The sequence below is a fragment of the Sarcophilus harrisii genome, chromosome 5, assembly GCF_902635505.1.
Source record: "Sarcophilus harrisii chromosome 5, mSarHar1.11, whole genome shotgun sequence".
Lineage (NCBI taxonomy): Eukaryota > Metazoa > Chordata > Mammalia > Dasyuromorphia > Dasyuridae > Sarcophilus > Sarcophilus harrisii.
In genome coordinates, this window is record NC_045430.1 from 221210812 (window position 1) to 221231881 (window position 21070).

Sequence of the window (21070 nt, forward strand, 5' to 3'; positions counted from 1 at the left end):
AACTTAGTTTCTTTTTGGTTACCTAGGCACAAACAGGGTATTTAATTATACAGAATTTTATCAATGTATCCTTGGGGAAAGACCAATATTTCCTGAAAAGAATATGATGACATACAGTCATCCAAAGAAAATTTATAAAAGGGAGAAATGGCACTTTTGAAATGGTTGCCAATACAAATGACTCACTGTAAATAAATTTGATAGAGCTTTGAACTTTGTAAAATTGTGGGAGTCTAACTCATTTTATGTAACAAAATTTCAAAGTTAGAGTTTCAGATGCAAATACATGATATTTTTATGATAGTAATATTTTTTGCATTTCAGTTTGAGATGATAAAAGTTCCTTGACAAAGGAATAGAAAAAAGAGCAAAGTGTTGCTACTGTAGCAAAATCCATTAGATTGAATCATTAATGCCAATGAGTTGTTTGGAGGAATTTTTCTATTGTGATATATCTCTTTTGAAAGTGAGGCTATAGAAATTACTTGCATTTTATTAAAATTAATTTTAGCATCAAGCTGGACAACTTGCTGCTCATTGAATCTAATATCCTCTCTCCTACTCCATGTATTTGCAGAACTGTATCCTGTGCCTAGAAAGCACACTGTTACCCAGTTCTTCCCTATATCATAAAATCCACACATTCTAATTCTAATACTATTATCCCACTTGGACTTAAGAAATGATATAATGATTGAATCCCTATTTGTATAAGTTCAATAAACATCATACCTACTATGTGCTAGATACAAGGCATGAAAAGAAAAAGAACATGATCTCAAGCAGTTTATATTTAATTATCCATATACAATGATAAGTAAAATAATATAAGGTGGAAAGTTGAGATTAAGTATAGTATGGTAAATTAAAGGGCTGACCTGAATCAGGAGAATCTGGGTTCAAATCCTATCTGACACGTACTTGATATGTGGCCATGTACTCACTTGATGAGTGTTTATCTGTGTTATATCTGGAAGAATGTCCAGAGTCTGAAAATCTTAATGAAGAACTGGCTTCTTCCAACGTAGGTCAATAATTATTCTGCAAATCATCGTCCTAGAAAGTTGTCTAAAACAAAAAGATATCAGTGGATCTTGCCCAGGATCATATGGTTATTGTGTGTCAAAGGTGTATATTGCACTCAAATGTTCCTGGCTCAGTGGTCAGCTTTTTATCTGCTTGTGCTATATTGCAAAGATGTGTGTCTAAACGTGTTTATACACACACATATACACATGTGTGCATATATGTATATATGTGTGTTATATATACACACATGACACATTTACACATGACTTAAATGAGTAATTCTGTAGTATTTTTACTCAGACTTTAACAATGAGTAGTTCTGATTGTAGTATAAACAAAAAGTACTTCAATCGTATCAGTAAATATGTATTAAATGTCTTCTAAATTCTAGACAATGGACTGTTTCAGTGCTACAGAAACAAAAGTGAAATAGTATTCAACTCAACAAAGCTTACACTTTAATGAAGGAGACAATATATATGCCTACATTATGTCCCCAAAAAATCTTAGTACAATTTTAAGTTCTAAACTTCACCTGCTTGAAGCTGTACTAAGACTTTTTGGGACACTGTGCCTGATCCATTAAAATATAAATTTCTTGAGGGCAAACAGTGATTCACTTTTGTTTTTATAGTAATAAAGCTTAAAACTGCTCTAAGACTTTTGAGACACTCAGTTTAGTTAAATATAAAACATAAAGAAAAGGACTGTATCTTTGATTTCATTAGTGGAGGGAATGCCTACATGAGGAACTTTCTCAGCAATAATACAGGTCACTTTCTTCCCAACATATAGTCAGAAAACTGCCCAGTGTAAGACTTTTTATACTTTTTCCAATCATGACCCTTTTTCACTCTATAAATTTTTATATGATCACAAGAATATAGGTATGTAAAATAGATATAAAAATTAAGCTCCTGATAATGCATCACAAAGAAATATATTTTCAAACAATTCTTTGGTATACATGCAGTTTACCATTTATTAAAGATGAAAGTACATTTGCATTCTAATTAATGGATGTACTTGTTTATTTTTACATAAAGAATTAAATCTTGGCAACATATTTAATATCATTCAATATTGCCAAAATTTTTGTGACCCATAGTTTGAGAAGGTTTGGTATTGGGAAATTATGATTTGCGAAAAATCTCAAATAGCACATTTCAGAAATGGCATTTGAATCTGAGGCTTCCTGGCTTCAGATCCTGCTCCTTCCCCATGGATCAATACTGCTGTATTCAGTCATTTCAGTCATGTTCAACGCTTCGTGACCGCATGGGGGCAGTGCTTTTGTTTGTTTGTTTGGTTGTTTTTTGGGTGTTTTTTGTTTTTTTTTTGGCAAAGATGAAGCAGGTTGCCTTTCCTTCTCCAGCTCACTTTTTTAGAGGAGCAAACTGAAGCAAAAGGAGTTAAAGGACTTAGCCTGGTTGGTAAATGCCTGAGGACAGAGGTGAACTCATGTTATTCTGATTCATGGCTTGGTGCTCTTTCCACAGCACCATCTAAATGCCCTGTTATCATTGCTATCTTTTTATATAATATACCAACAATTAAAATATAAATTAACCTCTAAGAGAAAGGGACTAATAGGTATGAGCACCAGGAAAGGCTTCCTGATTCTGAAGGAAAAGAAGAGATTTCTAGTGGTTCAAATGAATTCCAGGTATGATGGACTGCCAATGTAAACATGTAGAGAGGACAATCGTATATTTGAGAAGGAGAAAATATGATTAAACAGTGGAAGATAGTAATGCAGAAATATATTGGAAAGGAAGGAAGAACCCGGGCTGTGAACAGCTTTATGTGAAAAAGAAGAGATTTAAAATTTAGGTCAAGTATTACCTGGTATAGGAGGTATTATCCAACTTCCACAACTTCTAATATCTTCTCATCTAAAGTTACCATCTCTCTGTTCTATATGTATACTCAAAGTTAGAGAGTTTACCTCAAATATTTATGTGGGCTCCTTGTGTCCAACTTGAGGCAGAGTATTCCAAGCTCTTGTTGGTCTCATCAGCCACAGTTGGACACACTGCAACTAGACTCTAGCATAGTGATGACATTTTGGTGCTCTTTGAGAACAAAGAACAGCAATCAACCATTTATATAAATAATCTTCCCCCATTAGAATATGAACTCCTTATTTTTTACTTTTTTATATCTCTCATGTACCTAGCCTATTTTAAGATCTAATAAATGCTTGCTAATTGATCGATTGATCCTAGTGGTAATAGAGAGCCACTGGACTTTATCTAGTAGAGATGTAGTTACTATTATGATTATAGTATTGTCTAGTATTGTGGCTCTTTAGGAAACTCATTTTGATGGCCTCATGGAGAACAGATTGGAATGGAAAGAAACTAGAGGCAAGGAGGAAAAAGGGGAGGTTATTTGAATTGCCCCACCAAATGATAATTAGGGCTGATTATTATTGATGAATTAGGAGGATAGCTATATGTGAACAGAAAGATTATGAATGGAAAAGATGTCCTAGAGGTAGAAATGACAAGATTTGACACATGATTGATTATTGAATTGAAAATATTTAGGAGCTGAGGATTTTCCTGTGTTCTAAATTCATCTTTCTTCTCCTAAATTCTCTTACTTGGCAAACCCATCTGCTCCCCTGGGTCCAATTTGCAATGGACTCCTGGATCTATGGATTAGGGTTATTATTGAGCTTCATCCTGTCCCATATAACCAAATATCTTTCCAGCATCATAAACTTTTCAGTTCAAAAACAGAGTTCACTTTTAGATTTGTTGAGTTTAAAATGCCCATATAACATAAAGCTTAATTGTTTAATAGGGTGTGACATATGGCTGGAATTCAGAATAGAGAATAAGGCTGAAGATACACACACACACACACACACACATATACACACACACATTCATATTTATCTATGTTCAGAAGGCATCTCCATAGAGACAGTAATTGAATCCATGAAGTTTGTTAAATTGAACAAAAGGAATTCCAAAAGGAACAGAAAAGAGGAATAAGGATATAGCTTCAGTATAAACAGAAAGTTAGCATGATGCTGTATATGATAAGTCTACAAATAAGATTAGAAAGGAGGAGTCAAACAGGCCAAAAGACAACCAAGAGAAAGCAGTCTCTCCAAAACTAAGAGTCAAGAAAATATCCAAGACATGGTAGTCAATTGTCAATTGCTATCAGAAAGGTCAAGGTAGATGCAGATTGAGAAAAGATCATTAGATTTGTCAAGTAAGATATCATGTTGCCTTTAGATAGAGTAATTTTGAGGATTGAGTCAATATTAGAGAGAAAAGCTCACCTGAGCTCTCTCTTACTCCCCTATAAACAACTTTAAATAATGCCTCAAAATAAATTATGAGTGGCAGAACCAACAAAACAGTGGGTGACAGAAACATAAATTTCTAGTCCAAAATATTTTTAAAGATTGGCAGCAAAAGTCTCTGGCATCAGTCAGAGTTCAACACAGTCCAGCTCAGGCTGACCTCCAGGAAATTAGCAGCAGGCTTTGCAGTATTTGCTTTCAGCTCAGTCTATAGCTGGTAAGGGGGTTGGACAATGGGCCAAAAGAACTCTTGTATTGTTTATACTCAAATTTGGATAACAGTTCTGATTCTCAGTCCCAGGGCAATGTGAAGCATTAACATAGCAGAGCTTGTGGCCATATCAGGCATGGGAACTGTGGTCAGTTTTAAGGCAGAAAACAATGCTCATTATTTCTCATAGATAAGAGCACATCCAAGGAGAATGGTAAAGACATCTCTCTTTGGATCACACCATTTCTGAAGAACAGAAAGCTTACAGATTCTCAGAAAACAGCCATACAAAAGTCCTGAAGTTTGGGAAAGGGCCTCATTCATCCTGGGAGCAGAACCAAATTTAACATAAAAGTAAAAGTCAAGAAATAGGCTATAAAAATAAAACAACAAAAAATCCTTATCATCAACTATGGTGATGGGGAAGATCAAAATAAAAATTTGGAAGACAGTAAAGTCAAAACTGTTATATCCAAAGCCTCAAAGAAAAGCATGATTGGTCTTATGTCCAACAAAGATGTTCTAAAAGGACTTGAAAAGGATTTTTAAAATTAAATGAGAAACAGAGAGGGAAAATTGAAGAAAAAAAAAGTTATGGTGATGCAAGAAAATCATGAAAAAAAGAGTTGACAGATTGATAAAGGAGACAAACACACACACACACACACACACACACTCTAAAGAAAATAACAACTTTAAAAATGGAATAGGCTAAATGGCAAATGAGATACAAAAATCCAGTGAGGGGAGGAATGCCTTACACAGCAGAATTGGCCAAAAAAAGGTGAAGTATAAAAGCTCAATGAAGAAAATAATTCTTTAAACATTAAAATTGGATAAGTAGAAGCTAATGTCTCCATGAGACATCAATAAAATAAAATTATATATATGTTTTTTTTTTTTAATAAAATAACACTTTGAAAAAAAAGTTGACCTGGAAAATAGATTGAAGAGAGTTGACTTAAGGATTATTGAACCTCCATGAAAGTTGTGATGAAAAAAAAGAGTACCTAGGTACTTTTAAGAATGATCAAGTAGAACTGCTATCAAGATAGAAATTCTAAAAATCTATAGATTCAAAAAAAAAAAAAACCTTCAGAAATATGATGGTTAAATTCTAAAGGAATGGTAAAGGAGCTAGAATTACAATCAAAAATGACCTCCCCTGCAAAACTCAGAATAATCCTTTAAGGAGGAAAAATGTATATTCAACAAAAATAGAGAACTTTCAAGCATTCTTAATGAAAAGAACAGAGGTGAATAAAAAATTTGACTTTCAAATAGAAGTTTCAAGAGAAGCATAAGAATGAGGAAAGAAAAATCAGAAGGGATTCAATAAGGTTAAACTGCTTATATTCCTATATAGGAAGATGATGCTTTTAACTCTTAAGAATTTTCTCATTCTTAGAGCATTTAGAAGAAGTATACATAGAGGGCATGACTGTATATTGAATATGATGGGATGATTTTCTAAAATAGATAAAAAAGGTCTGTTAAAGAGGAATACATTGATTGAATTGGAAAGGAAGAGGTAGGATGGGATAAATTTTCTCACATAAAAGAGTTGGGAAACAATTTTTATAGTGGAGTGAAGATGAGGTAGAGACATATGATTCTTACTGTCGTTGGAGATGGCTCAAAGAGGGAGTAACTTATACACTCAGTGGTGTATTTGAATTTTTGTTACTCAATAGGAAAATTGGAGAAGACAGGAATAAGGGGTTGATAGAAGGGAAGATTAATTGGGAGAGGTGATAATTGGAAACAAAATGCTTGGGATGGACGGGGTGAAAGGAGAGCAAGAGCAGGAGAGAGAGAAAAAAAGAGGAGAAATAAAATGGAGGAAAATACAGTAAATAATTATAATTAAAAAATATGATAAGTTTCTCTGATAAAAGCTTAATTTGTTAAATATATAGAGAACTAAATCAAATTAATAAAAAAATAAGAGCCATTCCCCAAAGGAAATATGGTTAAAAGATATGAACAGGCAGTTTTCAAAGAAAGTAATCAAAGTTATCTATAGTCATATGAAAAACAAGCTCTACATCACTATTGATTAAAGAAATGCAAATTAAAACAACTCTGAGGTACCAGCCTTCACTAATATGACAATATTATATAGCTAATATGACAAAGGAAAATGAGACATGTTGAAGGGGATGTGAAAAAACCAACACTTAATACTGTTGGTAGAATCGTCAACTGATTGAGCCATTCTGCAGAGCAATTTGGAACTATAAAGAGCTATAAAACCACTATAGGTTTTATCTAGGTGGTACTACTACTACTACTACTACTACTACTACCACCACCACCACAACATCCAAATCCTAAAAAAATTTCAAAAAAAGGAAAAGGACGTATATGTAGAAAAATATTTATAGCAGCTCTTATGGTAGTGTAAAAGAATTGAAAATTGAGAGGATACCTATCAAAGGGGAATGGCTGAAGAAGTTGTATGTGATTGTGATAGAATACTATTATGTTATAAGAAATGGGACAACAGGATGGCCTCACAAAAACCATGAAAGATTTTCATTAAAGTGATGCAAAGTGAAATGAGTAGAACCAGGAGAAGAACATTGTACACAGTAAAAGGCATTATTTATGATGATCAACTGTGAATGACTTAGTTATTCTCAACAATACAGTGATCCAAGATAGTTTCAAAGGACTTCTGATGAAAAATGCTTACTGCTTCCAGAGAAAGAAGTGAAAGCATACTTTAAAGATATATTTTTCTTGGTATTTTTTTTACCTATGTTTTCTTTTATAATATGACTAATATGAAAATGTGTTTTTCATGACTACATATGTATAACCTATACCAAATTGTTTGCTTTCTCAGTGAGAGGGGAGGGGAGAGGAGTGAGAGAATTTGTAACTCAGAATTAATAAAAACACCAAATGTTAAAAAATTTTACACGTAGTAGAGGAAAAAATAAATTAAAATTAAATTAAAAGAGAATAATTTTGAGTGAGTGATTTGATCAAAACTCATATTGCCAGGGCTTGAAGAAAAGAATGAGGGCAAAGTAAATGGTTGGTCTTCTGGATTAGTTTGATTGAGAAAGAGGAGTGTGATAAAGGATGATCACCAATAGAGATAGTAGGATCTAGGAAAGCTTTTTTAGGATGATGAGGCTTAGATAGATTTCTAAGCCACATAATTGATAAGGAGAGATTGAATAAGATAGAGAAACCAAAGGAAACAAAGACACAGAGATAGATAAGGCATTTAATTTACTGGAGATAAAATGAAATGAAGGGAGTGGCTTAAAAACACATGAAGAAGTTTCCTCAATCATAGCAACTAGCTGATGCATTGGCTAAAACAGTGGACTTAGAATCAGGAAGACTCATTTTCATGGATATAAAACCAGCCTTTTACCCTTGCTAGCTGTATTATCTTGTATTACCCAAATCACTTTATACTTTCTTTGCCTCAGGTTTCTCATCTGTAAAATGATCTAGAGAAGGAAATAGCAAACCATTCCTTTTGTCAAGAAAATCCCATAAGAGGTCACTAAGAGTCAGATACAATTGAGAAACAACTCTACAACTTCATCAAAAATAGAAGTAAAGATGGAAATAGTAAGGGATGAAGTCAGATTGTGGAAGGGGGAATAGAGAAGATGGCTTCAGTATTCTGTGTAAAGTATGAAGCTTAGTCCTAAGCTGAGAAAGTATCTGTATTTGTAAAAGTAGAGTGTTCTATTCTCCTTCCTCTATTTTACTGCTATAATTTATTTCCCTTTTATTAACACTTTTTATTAACACAATTCTTTAGTAATATTATAAATTCATGCAATGATTAAAAACAATCAGCATGCTTTAGCATTGGTATGGAGACTATATTTAAAACCAGATTTATGTTAATATGGATTGAATGACATGCCACTTTCAAGGTTACTTTTTGTTAGTGGTTTTTTTTTTTTTTCCATATTTTTAGCCACCTTGGTTCTGCCCCCTTTTGTAAAATATTCTTAACACCCTGCTAGTCTTCTTTTTCCCTTGGCAAAGAATAATGATTAGTGTAAGCTTAGTCCTAGAAAACCTAAGGTCCATGCCTCCTAAATAAAGTACTTACCATGCTGCATATATTTACAGTTTTTTTTTTTTTTATTAAATAACTGCTCTCAAATAAGAATTTGCTTTTTTTTTTTTTTTTTTGCAGCATTATCTGTTGACAGTGACTATATATCAATATTATTGGAGGGTCTGTCTATATTGCAGACATTCTGAATATGGTTTTTGCTTGGGAAAAGAAAAAGCAAAAGAGCTAAGGAAAGGGATTATTTAAGGGCTTTCAGACTTTGTTGGGATTCACAAACTCATCTTTTTTTAAAAGCAATTTTTATTGGAGGAAGCCAGGTATAAAAGTTCAGGCTGATGAATTTTGAGTCATGTGCCTTGTCATTTCCTTCATTAGTAAACTGTGTTTTTCTTTAGAGTTTCCAAGTCAAAGATGCCATAATTGGCAATCTCTTTTCATCAGATTTCAGGGAGCATTTGATGAGGATGCCTTAAAACTCTGAATTTAATAAGTGCAAAGTATTATAGCAATGTAAATTATCTTTTGTACTTTCAACCTTACAAACATGGCCTTGTTTGTCAGTTTTTCAACTGTGATGAATGTGTCCAATAAACTTGGCTGTGGAAATAAAGAAGACTGGTTGTTTATGAGGAGATTATTAAATAGATGATTATGGATTATTTTTTGTAGCTCTTAAGTGAGGGGAAAAGACCCTCACCATGCCAATTTAACTTTCATTTCCCCCTTCAAATAAGAAGGACTGTTTAAAATTTATATAAATTAAATTGAATATTTAATAAATATGATCTGATTTTTTAAATCATGATAAAGACTATGAATGATATATACTCCAAAATGGTTCTCTTTGGAAGATTCTTCATTAAAAATGAAAGAAGAGAATCTGAATGAGACATATCAATCAGTACTGAATGACACTGCAGGAGGTTTTGAGACTCTCTCTCTTCCCCTTTAAGAGGTAGCTCATATTACAATAAGTGTATATATCTTTATGAAAGGAGAAAGAAAACTCATTTTGGTTGAATTGACAAGTTAGATTTTTTGTTATTAACAGGTTTGGCAAACATCGAAAAGATGACAAGATTGAGAAATCGGGTAAAATAAAAATACAGGAAGCCCTTACTTCAGAAGAGGAGAGAATACGAATGAAGCAAGAACAGGAGAGGTAGATTAAAACATTTGATTAAACCTCTTTAGAGAGAGGTTTCTTTGTTGTTTTCTTCTTTAAACACACACACACACACGCACATGCACACATACACACAAACACACACTTGAGGGATTTACTTTTGAACAGATTTCATATATTCCTTCACTGCCTGATAATTTAAATACTGATGCTTGTAGAATCAGGACATCCAGAGAGATAGGAATACTTAATTCATCTGAGGAATCAAAAATAGTTTGGTGGTTTCTCTTTAAGATCTTTTACAGTGAAGATGGTAGTAAGTAGTAGTTGTGTGAGCAAATCTAAAAATGAAGTAGGTTGTGGGTTATAGATAATTTTAAAAGCCATAAAAACACTTTGAACTTTACTTAAGTGAAAAGCATCGTTTATTACATACCTTTTTATAGGACTAAGGTTAGTTGTGTTTTTTTAAGGAATTTTTGCTAGATGCTATATTTTAAAATGTTTTGCATTTTAAATTTTAAATGTTTCACACTTAAAAATGTTAATTTATAAAGAAAGTATAACATGTCATTTGTTTCCACCATTCCTACTTTTGCTGCCTTTTTTATCTCTAGTTTTTTTTTTAATTACCAACATCTCATGTTTTAGCTTTATTACTATTTTCTACTTGATTGATGTTTTTCCTATTAATATTAGCAGTCAGGAATATTACAATATAGTTTTAAATTGCTTTAAAGTTATGATACCAAAGACATTGAAATTTTTTTTTAAAGTTTCTTTAAATAGACGGGTTCAAAAATTGTAGTGATTCCAAAATTTCCCATGGTTGTAATGGGGAAAGAAGAAGCTCTATTCTGGGCATTTTTCCATGTGGGTGGAAATGATTTCAACCTTCTTTTTAAAGAAGCCTGGAGAAATTAAATAGCATAAATATTAAATACCACCTTTCTTCCAGAAGTTTCAGGCTGCTTTATTTTTATTTTTTACTCTTCTTTGTAATACCTCTCAGAAGAGGATAGATCCATTTTATTTTATTTTTTTATTTATTTATTTTTATTTAATAGCCTTTTATTTACAGGTTATATATATGGGTAACTTTACAGCATTAACAATTGCCAAAGCTCTTGTTCCAATTTTTTACCTCTTACCCCCCCACCCCCTCCCCCAGATGTCAGGATGATAGATCCATTTTAAAGAGAAAAATTCAGGTAGCTTGAATCAGAGCTAGGTTTCTAACAAAGCAAACAAGAGTAAACCAAAGAGCAGTATAGTATCTACATGACTCATTTTTACAATAACATTTGGAAATTCATTACTCTGGAGTGTGAGAGTCAAGTAGTGGTGAATAACATCAACATTTAATTCATTAAGCATTTATTAAATACCTATTCTTTGTCAAAGTAGGCTAGGTGCTGAGTGATATTCCCTTGCCCCTCCTCCCCCCAAAAAGTAGAGTCCCTACCTTCAAGAATATTACATTCAACTGAGTGAATCAATAAACATTTATTAAACACCTACTATATGCCAGGCATTTGTTAAATGTTGGGAATACAAAAAATGAGGTAAAAGTTAGGCCTTATCTATAAGGAGCTCACAATCTAACATACCCAGATAAGTAAATACAAAACAAGTAACTTAGGGTGAGATGGTAAAAAGAGCATGAGAAAAGATTTCATATAGGAAATCATTACAAGAGGGATGCCAAGAAACAAAGCAAAAACATTTTACAGGAAAGAGGGAATATCTTATATGACAACAGTCAGTTAATTAATAAGCATGTATTAAGTTCTTACTGTATTCCAGACACTGTGCTAAGACCAGGGATACAAAGAAATGCCAAAAAAGAAAACATCCCATGAGACCCAGATTTCAAAGCTCACTTTCTAATGGAACACAACATGAAGATAACTATGTAACATACACATGTATTAATGTACACACATATTATGTATTCATACATCCATATATACACAGTTGAAGTCTAAGATAATCATAATGGAAGAGAAAAACCAGTCTAGGAAGATAAGAAAATATAATCATTAAAATGATTTGTAATAGAAATAGGAACAAGATTGTGAAGACTTTTAAATGCCTATGAGAGAAGAGTTTGTCATTTGTTCTAGAAGAAATAGGGAACCAACTGAAACAGATTAAGCCTAGTAGTAACATAGACATATGTATTTTAGGAATGTCACTATTGTAGTTGTATGAAGGAGTGTTTCAAGAAGGGAGAGACAAGAAACATAATTAACAGCCTATTGAAATAACCCGTGGGAGTTATTTGAGGGAGAATGAGGGAGACTATATTATTAATTTTTTTCTTTTACATTTTACATTATTTACATTCATTATTTCTTTGTCTCAGTCTTCAGAAATATTGAATAGAAGTTCATCTTGTTAAACAAACTGATAAAGTTTGACATTGCACTAAAGTTGCAAGAGATGATCATCCCATTTTACAGTTTACAGAACACTTAAATATCTTACAACATGAGATATATATATACACACACTATGTATATATTTATATATATGAGCAATACTTAAATATCTTAGAACATGAAATATATATACACACATATATACATACATACATACATGGCTTGAATTTTTTATTTGAGTTTGTATTCATTTTGTTGGTTCTTTCTAATTATCCATTCCAGAGCCATTTTGTGTTTCCTTCATTTTTACTGATAGGCTGCCCATATACATGCCAATCTCTTCATAATTTTCAGTTAGAAGCATTTTATTGACTCAGATTAGAAGTTGCTACCCTGAAGAGAATGATCTTTTTCATAGCACAAGAAGGACCTATACAGTGAATATATAAGCATGCATCTTGGTATATGCAAATTTGTAGTTATAAATATATCATTTAGGGAGAATGCAATCTGATCACAGAGAAGTAGTCAAAAGAAGGATGTCCACTCCCCAGTCTTATGCTATGCGCTAAAAGAGAACTTTTTAAAAACTAAACCATTTTTTACTATTTTGATCTCTTACCTTATGTCTTTTCATAAAGACTGTGCTTTAATATAATATAATTTCGCTATTTTAGAAATAATTTTAGAGAATAGAGGAAAATATTTCTACCCAACTGTGGTTTCTACCTTGTAGTTCTAGCTGTAATATTCATTGGCCTGCAACATGATTCATTTCATCTCTCTTTGGTTTGAAATCTCTAGCTTGGCACCTCTAATGATACAATACTTCTGGGAACTCAATTGGTCATAATGAATCTATGTATAAAAAGCTCAGAATCAAAATCCTTAGGGGTCAGAGAACAAATGAGTGGTCCATTAAAAAATCAATTATGCCTATAATTTAAAAATTATTATACTATGACTTTGTATTTAAATAATATTTTTACAAGAATATTTTCTCTAAACTCTCATAGATTTTTTAAGATAGATTATTCAACTAATGTATTGGACTTTATCACTTATTGAACCAAGTAATATTATTAGTATTTATTATTTTTTAATTTCGCTAATATTTTAAAACTCAGTTTAAATGTGCTTATCTCTCTGTTATGATATTGACTTGAATTAATATTGCTGTATCTGAAAATGGAAGTTGTAATCTTTATTTGTGAATGACCAAGGAAAATTAAGTTGCTTGATAGCAATCTAAAAATATACTGTCATTTTCCAGGCCATGAGTTATTCTTGTTTTATACTGATTGTTAGTGAACTGTCTCCTATTTCTTGATTCATCATTGTAGTTTCCTATGGTTTTTGAAGATCATTTTTGCAGAGTTTTAATTTGCTTTTACTTTCTCCTATGTTTTGGGTTACAATGGCCCTAGAAACTTCCATCATCTATTGGTTAGCCTATTGGTTTTATACCTCATCATGATTAGTAGATCTGGTCTTCAAAAATTCTCTATTACTAGGGACAAACTCAGGAGCTTCCTAGAATGGTAGAACTTGCCAAATCTTCTGCTCTGCTGTGAAAGCATACAAGAACAGTCACTTTCAGAACATAAAAGGGCACCATAGTAGAATTTAGGTGGAGATTTAAAGGCAAAATTTGGAATGGATGTGAATAAAAACCACATAGGATATGTCATAATCAGTACCAAAATAGGAAACTCCAGAATTAATAAGATTTCAAATCATTTTAGTATACAAATTTAAAATAAAAAAATTCAAATAATTCATACAGAGATCTCTCTCAATTCTCTTTCCTTTTTTTTCTTTCTTTTGCTTCCCCCTCTGTGTGTCTGTCTACCCACAGCCATCCAGACCACTGCCATGCAATATATAGATATATGATTTTTTTTAATTGAAGAAAATAGAGAAGAAAAAAGACACAAAGAGAAAGCAAAAGAATATGAGCTCATTTTTCTGACCTCTTTAACTCTCTTTTCCATATGTACATTAATAGTTTTGCTTTTGTTGTTGTTGTTTTTTTTTTTGTGTGTGTAGTCAAGATGTCTTTCTAATTCTGCTGTGTTAACTTTTCTTTTTCTCTTATTTATCATTTTAGTGGTACAATCATATTCTGTTATTGAGAGCCCACATCACATTCAGCCAATTCCCAGTTGCTGAAGATAGGTTGTTTTGAGTTTTCTTGTTTTGTTTTTACTATTATCAATAAATCAACACTGACTATTTCTTTGTATTTATAGATCTTTATTCTTTTTAATAACCTCCTTAGCATATAGTTCTCATAAGGGGCTCACTGGATTAAAAGATGTGATCATTTTTATAATTTTCTTGTCTATTTAGATTCTGCGTGCTTTGAAAAAATTACTAAGATATCCACTAATAGTATAATAGAGTGCTTGCAACTATCATGGTTCTGAGGAGGTGAACCTAAAAACTTGGGGTAGAATCAGAAAGAACTAGGCTCAACTCACAAGCCTCCTGGTGCTAATCTAGTCACTGAATCTCTCCTATCTGTAAAGTGGGGATAAAAGTATAACAGATAGGATTATTGTATCACAGATAATGTATGTAAAGTGGTTTGCAAAACCGAAAGCATTGTGTAAATACCAGATTATGACTCTAATTAATAAGATTAAAATCCAACAGATTTGTTTCTAACCACACTATTCAATTCTGAATTGCCTTGTAAACCTTGAAAAGTTGAGACTTGCAGAGTAATTGAATACATTGTCTTTTTTACAGTGGGAAACCCCAAATTTGCCAATCTCTTACTTATAATGTCTAGATTATATTGATGTAATTTTGGTTTATCTGTAATATCCATCTCCTGATTTCAATTGGATTTTCATATTTTTGATGCCATGATGTCCTAGGATCATTTACAGGAACCTCTAACGTCCCTTCTAGCTCTTAGTTGTTAAGAAGATTTGATAAAGAATAAATATTTTAGATTGGAAAAATGTTTTCAGAGGTCATTTTTCTGATTAGTAGATTTCACTTCCTATCAAGTTTTCCTACTGTTTCTATGATACTGAATTTCCATTTAAATATTTGAAAGTGTTATCAACATACATTCAGTTTAGATCTTGAATCAAGAAAGGATTTGCTCTTGGGTTTTTGTTTTGTTTTTTGTTTTTTCATAAGTTCTACACAGGCATCGATTTGATAGTCCACACTCAGTGATAACATCCTTGTTTTATTTAGGAGTTGAAAGTCAAAAGAGATCATTAATTGAACTCCAACATTTCAGTTGTCTGATATTTGTATATGTATTCCACAGGGATGGGATGTATGAAGTAGTCAAATTGATGAAAAGTTGTCAGTGAATAAGACCATTTCTTTTAGTTGACTTATATTAAACCTCACTTTACTACAAATTTTAGCAATATTCAATGATTTTCTGAAATACTATTTTATAAATACAGGAATTAGAGGTTGCTAGAAATTGTCGATACAAGAAAATTCAAAAGTTTCATTGTTAAAACTAAACTGCTACATGAGAATATGACTTTAAAAAAATTTCCTCCAAAAGATTTTTTTAAATGAAGTAGAATTCTAGATATTGTTTAACATATCTGGCATTTCTCAGTCTAAAAAAAAATATATGATTTTTGTCTTATTGGCTTAATATGCTTATGTCATCTTTTTCCATATAACTTTCTCCAATATAGAACATCCTTGGAGCATTTTTCCTAATACATGAATGTTCAACAAATATCCATTTAAAACTGAACATAATCAAGTTCCATTGTTTTTAGGCTTCCCTACCAAGTGTCTTTTCTACTGTGTGATGCTGTTTCACAGCTTTGGATGGAAGATTACTTGATATGTAATTCAGCAATTAAAATGCCCTCTTGGTTGAGGGTTTGTTTTTTTTTTTTCCATCTCTTGAGTAGTTAGATCTCTGTGTAGTTTCACATTTCATACCCTTCCTAAGGGTCTGAGAACTTATACTCCATAGTCATAATAAACTTCTTTTCATCTTTTTCTAGTGGCTCTAGAGCTAAGAGCCATTTGTTGTAAAAGCAAAAATCCTAATGAATAGAAATGTTACAAGAACAGAAGTCTTGTGTTTTCTCTTCATCATGCATCATCCATTTTAATTAGAGGAAAGGGTGGTGAACACTGTGACAAGAGTCTGGAATTAAAATCATTAATTGATGTCAAGCTGAAGAGAGACTGTTAGCATGAATTTAGTGACAGCAGGAAAGAAATTAACCTTATTGCTTTATTTAGTATATTACATTATTTTGTGTATTATTTTCCATGCAGGTTCAAGACAATTTCATTATCATAATGGAAGGGACAAATACTTGGTTAAAAAAAAAAAGGAAATGTGTGAATGTTTATTTTCTGGCAATTAAGTTTAAATAATAAATTCTTTAATAACTTAAAAAAAAGCTAGATAAAATGTTCCAAATTTTGTCACTTCCAAATTCAACATATTTGTAAGTTAAGGAAATGGTATGTAATGTAGATGATAGAGTTGGGTTGGTTTAGCTGGTGGAAATTATTTAAATCAGTAAGGCTTCTTTTCTAAAAGGGAGTGATCATGACATTAAATTTAATGTGGGGATTTGACCTAAGAAATACATATATAATTCGTAGCAGGTCTCTTACTGTTAAAGAAAGATGAGGCTTTCTGGCCTTCTAAAGATATTTTGAGACATGGGATGGTGGTGGTGGGGTCCATAATAAAAGAATAGAGAGGGTGTCATCTTGCAATGCTGACCATCTGGAGCCATTAAAGTATCAGCTGGAGTATGGATTGGACAGTGGGATGTTCTCTTAATATGTTTAAAGAGTTCTCATTAGAGACCATAGTATTTTTATTAGAAAACCCTACAATTTTTCTCCCTTGGGCCAAATATTTGTTTCCCTAGGAAGAATTAAAATGTATATTATGAAACATAAATTGTTGGTTATATGTTAGATTACCCTTTCCATCATTTATAATAAATATATTCACTTATATCAGAAAATAACAAAGGCTATTTTTTCTGTGATTTTATTCCTTTTTAAAGAATTGCTGCTAAATTTAAATAAGTCCACAAAACCTTCCTTCTTTTTGCAACCTCACTTTTGCTATTGTTACTTGAGCAAGAAACTTCATTAATATGAATTTCTAAAATGAATTTAAAGGGGACATTAGCTGAGCTTAGTAACCACATTCCTTTAGCTTTTCGCAATAAGAATGCTACCTTTGTGACTTTGTTTATGCTGCACTTTTAAGATTCTGATGTTTTCATTATAAGTGTGGGCCACAGAAGGGGAAAGCACTGACAGCTTTCATAACTTTTGGCATAAAACACATTGGTGACTATGAGATAAGCAGTTAAAAATGTAATTTTTTATATTAGTAGTGCTTAGAGGGGAAACCAATGGTTTTTAAGAGGCACAAAAGATGTGGCTGTTATGTTTATTGGATCTTATGGGTAGTCTCTTTTAGTAATAATGGCCAGATCTTGGTAAAAGAGATTAAAGATATGGACTTTATAAATATTACCTTATAATCTATATCTATCACTAACAATTTATTTTAGAAATTAATGTTATATAATATATATTTGTCCTGGTATGTATCGTCTTTCTGTAATTAGGAACCCAAGTATCTCTAAATCTGGGATCCCATCAGTAATAAAATGGAAATGAAATATAACAGAAATTGGGGGGGGGGGAACTATTTAGGCTCATGCTTCATTTGAGGATAATTCTTTCATAATAGTTTACATAAGTACATTCAAATGGTTTTCTTTTTTTTTTTTTTTTAACAAATCAAATGTTACAGACATCGTTTTATGTACAGTCTATGTGCGCTCATTTTTAAACCAACTGACACTTTCTCTTATAGTAGCAATAAGTGATTGTACCTACTGATTGTAGCTTAATAAACCAGCAACATATACACTTCACCATTGTCTCAAATTCAGAATTTTCATTCATAATGGGAAATTGCTATCTAAGTGTCCTTCCAAAGGACTGAGATGTTGTCAGGGCCTGGTACAAATGCTCAATCACTTCAGCTATTATGGTTAGTTAGTTATTTCTTTGCTAATGATCAGCAGTGCTATAGTTAAGTGGGTTGTCACATAAGTGGGCATAATTAGGCTTCAAATTAACACCCTATTGAGTTGAAAGGTTGAACTCTTGCCTCTCTGTGTTTTATTCTTTCTAGATGAATACAGAGTCATAAAGACAGCAGAGTACAAAATATTGAAGCTCTTTTTATGGATCTCAAAGTACTTACTTTGAATCTTTTAATAATTCATTTGTGACAAAATTTTTATTTAGCAAGTGAGTAAACATTTAAAATACTAAGAAATTGTATGTAAGTTGATAGAAGAATCTGAGGTTCTCTCATTTATGATGAATTCATGAAATTTAACTTTCCTTTGGGATTTAAGATTTTTTTTTTAATCTTTCTTCTAGGCAGGGCAGAAGGTAACATTCCCATTTTCTAATAAGAAAATTAAAGGAGTAAGGAGAAATTATACCTAGTTAGACTAAAATCAATCAATAATTCTTGACAAAAATCTGGAAGGTAAATGGTTATTGTCTCATAGAATTGATAAAAAGTACTAAACCATTAAAACCTTTTTCAATCCTGAATGCAAAAAGCAATAGTCTTTTTTTTTTTTTTTTTTTTTTTTTTATGAGGGAAAATTTATTTCTACATAGGGTATATTTTGTTTTCTTGCTTCTGTGGATTCTGTGCCACCACCAGTAATTTTATCTTTAATCAATATGCCTTTTTTTCATTGTTTGAAAAATAAAGGCAAACTGAATTAAAATCATTAAAAAGAGCTTATCAAAAAAACCTTTTAAAATTTCATTTCTATATATTTTTAAATGATAGGCATATCAGTGTGCGTATATGTGTGTGTGAGAGAGAGAGAGAGGGAGGGAGGAAAAGGGAGAGGGGGAGATGGAGAGGGAGAGGGACAGAGACAGAGAGAGAGGGGGGAGGGAAGGAGACAATGAGACAGTGTCTGTCTGTCTATCCAGATCTGTGATTTCATCCAGTAGCCACTTGCAAAGTCATTTGTAACTTCTTGTTTTAGAAAGTTATCTAAAACACTTCAGACTTAATGGACTTGCCTGGGGTCATAAATTAACATAGCATAGAAAATAGAATGCTGAATTTGGAGTCTGGGAGACCCAAATTAAAATCCCTTCTCAGACACTTACTAGCTGTGGATTATCAAGTCATCTTCCCTCAATTTCCTAATATGTAAAATGATGGGATTGGATTCATTTGCCTTCAAAATCCCTTCAAGCTGCAAACCTATTATATCTTTTTGTTTCAGCAGCATACCTTGAACCAAAATTTTATGGCCCCTGTTGCCAGACTGCTATCCTTTTCTTAATGTTAACTCTCATAATTTTTATATGTATATATAACATGTGCATATCTATGACAAATGACAACATTTCTTGTTAATGATCAACAACATTCTAATAATTGAGTTAAATTAGGTACACAAATTATTCAAAAAACATTTCAATATGAAGATAACTGCATCAAACTAGCATGTTAAATACCACACTAGCCTATTTTTAAAAACCCAGCCAGACATTTACATATACTAGCCTAAAATATTTCCCTTTTTGTAAGACAAGATAGTTTTTTGAAAATAGACACATACCTTCTCTGACCTTAACTAAGAGGTTGCCCAGTTCTTTAAACATTGCATAAAAAAGCAAATAGGTACTTCGTGCATAATTCAACAAAGGCCGTCTTCTGCTGTTAATAAAGAATTTATGATGTAGACTCATGTTTAAACTATATATTATAATGGATATTCATAACTAATTTATCATGGTTAGTATATAGCTACAAATTGTGAATTATATTCTAATTTGTAACACTAGTTTTAATAATTCTTTACTACTTAAAGCTCATAGATGAATGCCAAACATGTCCTGGTTCACTTCATTAGTAATTTTTCTACCCTTAAAGTTTGAATTGTGGATATAGTGGGGTCATAGGAATTAGAAGTCTAACATGACCATTCTCAGGTTGGCCGTCAGTATGTTAGACATTATCATGATAGACAAACTTACAGATAATTATATTCATTCCAAAATATTTTCTCCTGACTACCTGAACTAAAGTAGTTTATACAGGATCTTTTGGGGAAGGGAGAGAGCAATAATGTAAATAGCTAAATGTATAACAGACAAGAGAGAAGTTTTATATGATTCCATCTTTGTTTTCATTTTACAGGATTCAGGCCAAAACTCGAGAATTTCGAGAAAGACAAGCTAGAGAGCGTGACTATGCTGAAATCCATGATTTTAATCGGACTCTTGGTGGGGAAGGTGACTCATCATATGCTGGACTGTCTTCCTATGAAACCTCTATGAACAGTGGGGCAATGACTTTCAATGCCAGGCCCCAGAGCCCCAGAGAAGGACAAACCATGGATGCTTTATATGCCCAAGTAAAGAAGCCACGAAATTCCAAACCTTCATCAGTAGACAGGTAGGCACCAGATATCAATCAATATCTGGCTGAAAATTCCAGTTTCCTCTATTTTTTGTTAAGGGGGTTGATTGTTCATCAATTCTAAACAGACCTGCATTTTATTAATGGCTTTTAAAAAGCCTTTGAGTCAGAAATAATACTGAGTTCATACAAATCATCTTAATGGAATGAGCAGCACATGTTTTGATGACTTTTCTAATGATTCACACATATTTCATTTTATTCTTAAAATGGTTTTGGACTTGAGAGCCAACCTTTAGTTTATCACTCTAATAAAACCCAATATAATAATTGCTAATCTGCTTATCAGGTATTTCATTTTATTGTTAGGAGGAAGGAATAGCTTTGAATTGTGTTTGGAGCAATTAGTTAAGAAATCAGAAAAATGGTACTACTTGTTTTAGATCTTATTAGATGCTACATTTGTTAATGTAA

General features: G+C 32.2%; 1 protein-coding gene across 19 annotated transcripts in view; it reads left to right on the forward strand.

Annotated features, from left to right (window-relative positions):
- PARD3 (par-3 family cell polarity regulator) overlaps window positions 1-21070 on the forward strand; it is a 670322-nt gene that overhangs the window by 476564 nt on the left and 172688 nt on the right. For 13 of the 19 annotated variants that reach the window (XM_031939686.1, XM_031939690.1, XM_031939687.1 and 10 more), the window contains 2 exons: window positions 9677-9787; window positions 20375-20632. In XM_031939686.1, the coding sequence (XP_031795546.1) occupies window positions 9677-9787; window positions 20375-20632 (369 nt within the window). The remainder of the gene's footprint in view (window positions 1-9676; window positions 9788-20374; window positions 20633-21070) is intronic. The other 6 variants (XM_031939702.1, XM_031939703.1, XM_031939705.1 and 3 more) reach the window with 1 other exon arrangement.